Here is a 1,492-nt window from a genome sequence, read left to right as displayed (position 1 = left end):
CACATGTGCACACTAGTACATACAGTGGCACATGTGCACACTGGTACATACAGAGGCACATGTGCACACTAGTAGAATAGAACCAATGAAGAACCAATAGAACCAATGAAGAGCAGAGGTGCCATAGGCACAATCAGAGAACACTGTATAAACATCAGAGGTCCGCGGTTGTTCAACGTCCTCCCAGCAAGCATAAGAAATATTGCCGGAACAACCGTGGACATTTTCAAGAGGAAACTAGATTTATTCCTCCAAGGAGTGCCGGACCAACCGGGCTGTGGTGGGTACGTGGGCCTGCGGGCCGCTCCAAGCAACAGCCTGGTGGACCAAACTCTCACAAGGCGAGCCTGGCCTCGGGCCGGGCTTGGGGAGTAGAAGAACTCCCAGAACCCCATCAACCAGGTATCAACCAGGTATCAACCAGTACATACAGAGGCACATGTGCACACGGGTTTACACAGAGGCACATGTACACACAGTGACGTATGTGCACACATGTACACATAGAGGCACATGTACACATTGAGGCACATGTGCACACAGGTACAGTACCGGACATGAGACTGCTATTGAAACTTGAGAGGCAGGTGGGAGTAAGTGGAAATGCTCTAGCATGGGTAAGGAACTACCTAACAGGAAGGAGCCAAAGAGTAACGGCAAGGGACGAGAGGTCTTACTGGCGAACAGTAACTAGTGGAGAACCACATGAATCGGTACTGGGACCAATTCTACTTCTAATATACGTTAATGACATGTTTATAAGGAGTAGAGTCCTATATGTGGATGTTCGCAGATGAAGCAAAATTAATGAGAAGAGTTGTGAAAGATGAGGATTGTAGGATCCTCCAAGAGGATTTGAACAGGTTGCAGAGATGGTCAGAGAAATGGTTAATGGAGTTCAACATGAGGAAATGTAAAGTTATAGAAATGAGATTAAGAAATAGGAGACCAAAGGGACAGTACAAAATGAAGGGAAACTTTCTACATGTGACGATTCGAGAAAGCGACCTGGGAATGGACGTAACACCTAATCAAACTCCTGAGGCACATATGAATAGGATATCGACAGCAGCGTACTCTACACTGGCAAAAGTTAGAACATCATTCAAAAACCTAAGTAAGGAGGCATTAAGGGTGCTTTACACTGCCTACTTGAGACCAGTCTTAGCGTATGCCACGCCATCATTGAGTCCACCACCTAAAGAAACACATAAGGAAACTAGTAAAGGTCCAGATGTTTGCGACGAGGCTCGTCCCAGAGTTACGAGAGATGAGATATGAAAAGTGCCCGAAGGAACGCAACACTAGAAAAAAAGAAGGGTGTTAGGGGGATATGGTAGGAACGTATAAAATACTCAGGGGAATTGACAGAGTGGAAATAGACGAAATATATACACGGAATACTCTAGACACAGGTACACACAGAGGCACATGTGCACCAAGGTACACACAGAGGCACATGAGTACACAGGTACACAAAGAGGCACTTGTG

General features: G+C 46.0%; 1 protein-coding gene across 1 annotated transcript; it reads left to right on the top strand.

Annotated features, from left to right (window-relative positions):
* Nucleotides 1–777: 777 nt before the first annotated feature.
* LOC138357814 (uncharacterized) lies at nt 778–1,281 on the top strand. The gene has a single exon (XM_069314991.1). The coding sequence runs from the start codon at nt 778–780 to the stop codon at nt 1,279–1,281; it is 504 nt and encodes a 167-aa protein (XP_069171092.1).
* Nucleotides 1,282–1,492: the final 211 nt, after the last annotated feature.

The sequence above is a fragment of the Procambarus clarkii genome, chromosome 80 (genome assembly GCF_040958095.1).
Source record: "Procambarus clarkii isolate CNS0578487 chromosome 80, FALCON_Pclarkii_2.0, whole genome shotgun sequence".
NCBI lineage: Eukaryota > Metazoa > Arthropoda > Malacostraca > Decapoda > Cambaridae > Procambarus > Procambarus clarkii.
The sequence above is the reverse complement of the archived record's forward strand: the minus strand, read 5'-3'. Positions and strand labels throughout refer to the sequence as shown.

Coding starts and splice junctions, on each gene's coding strand:
- LOC138357814 (XM_069314991.1), top strand. CDS start 778: ATGTGGATGTTCGCAGATGAAGCAAAATTAATGAGAAGAGTTGTGAAA.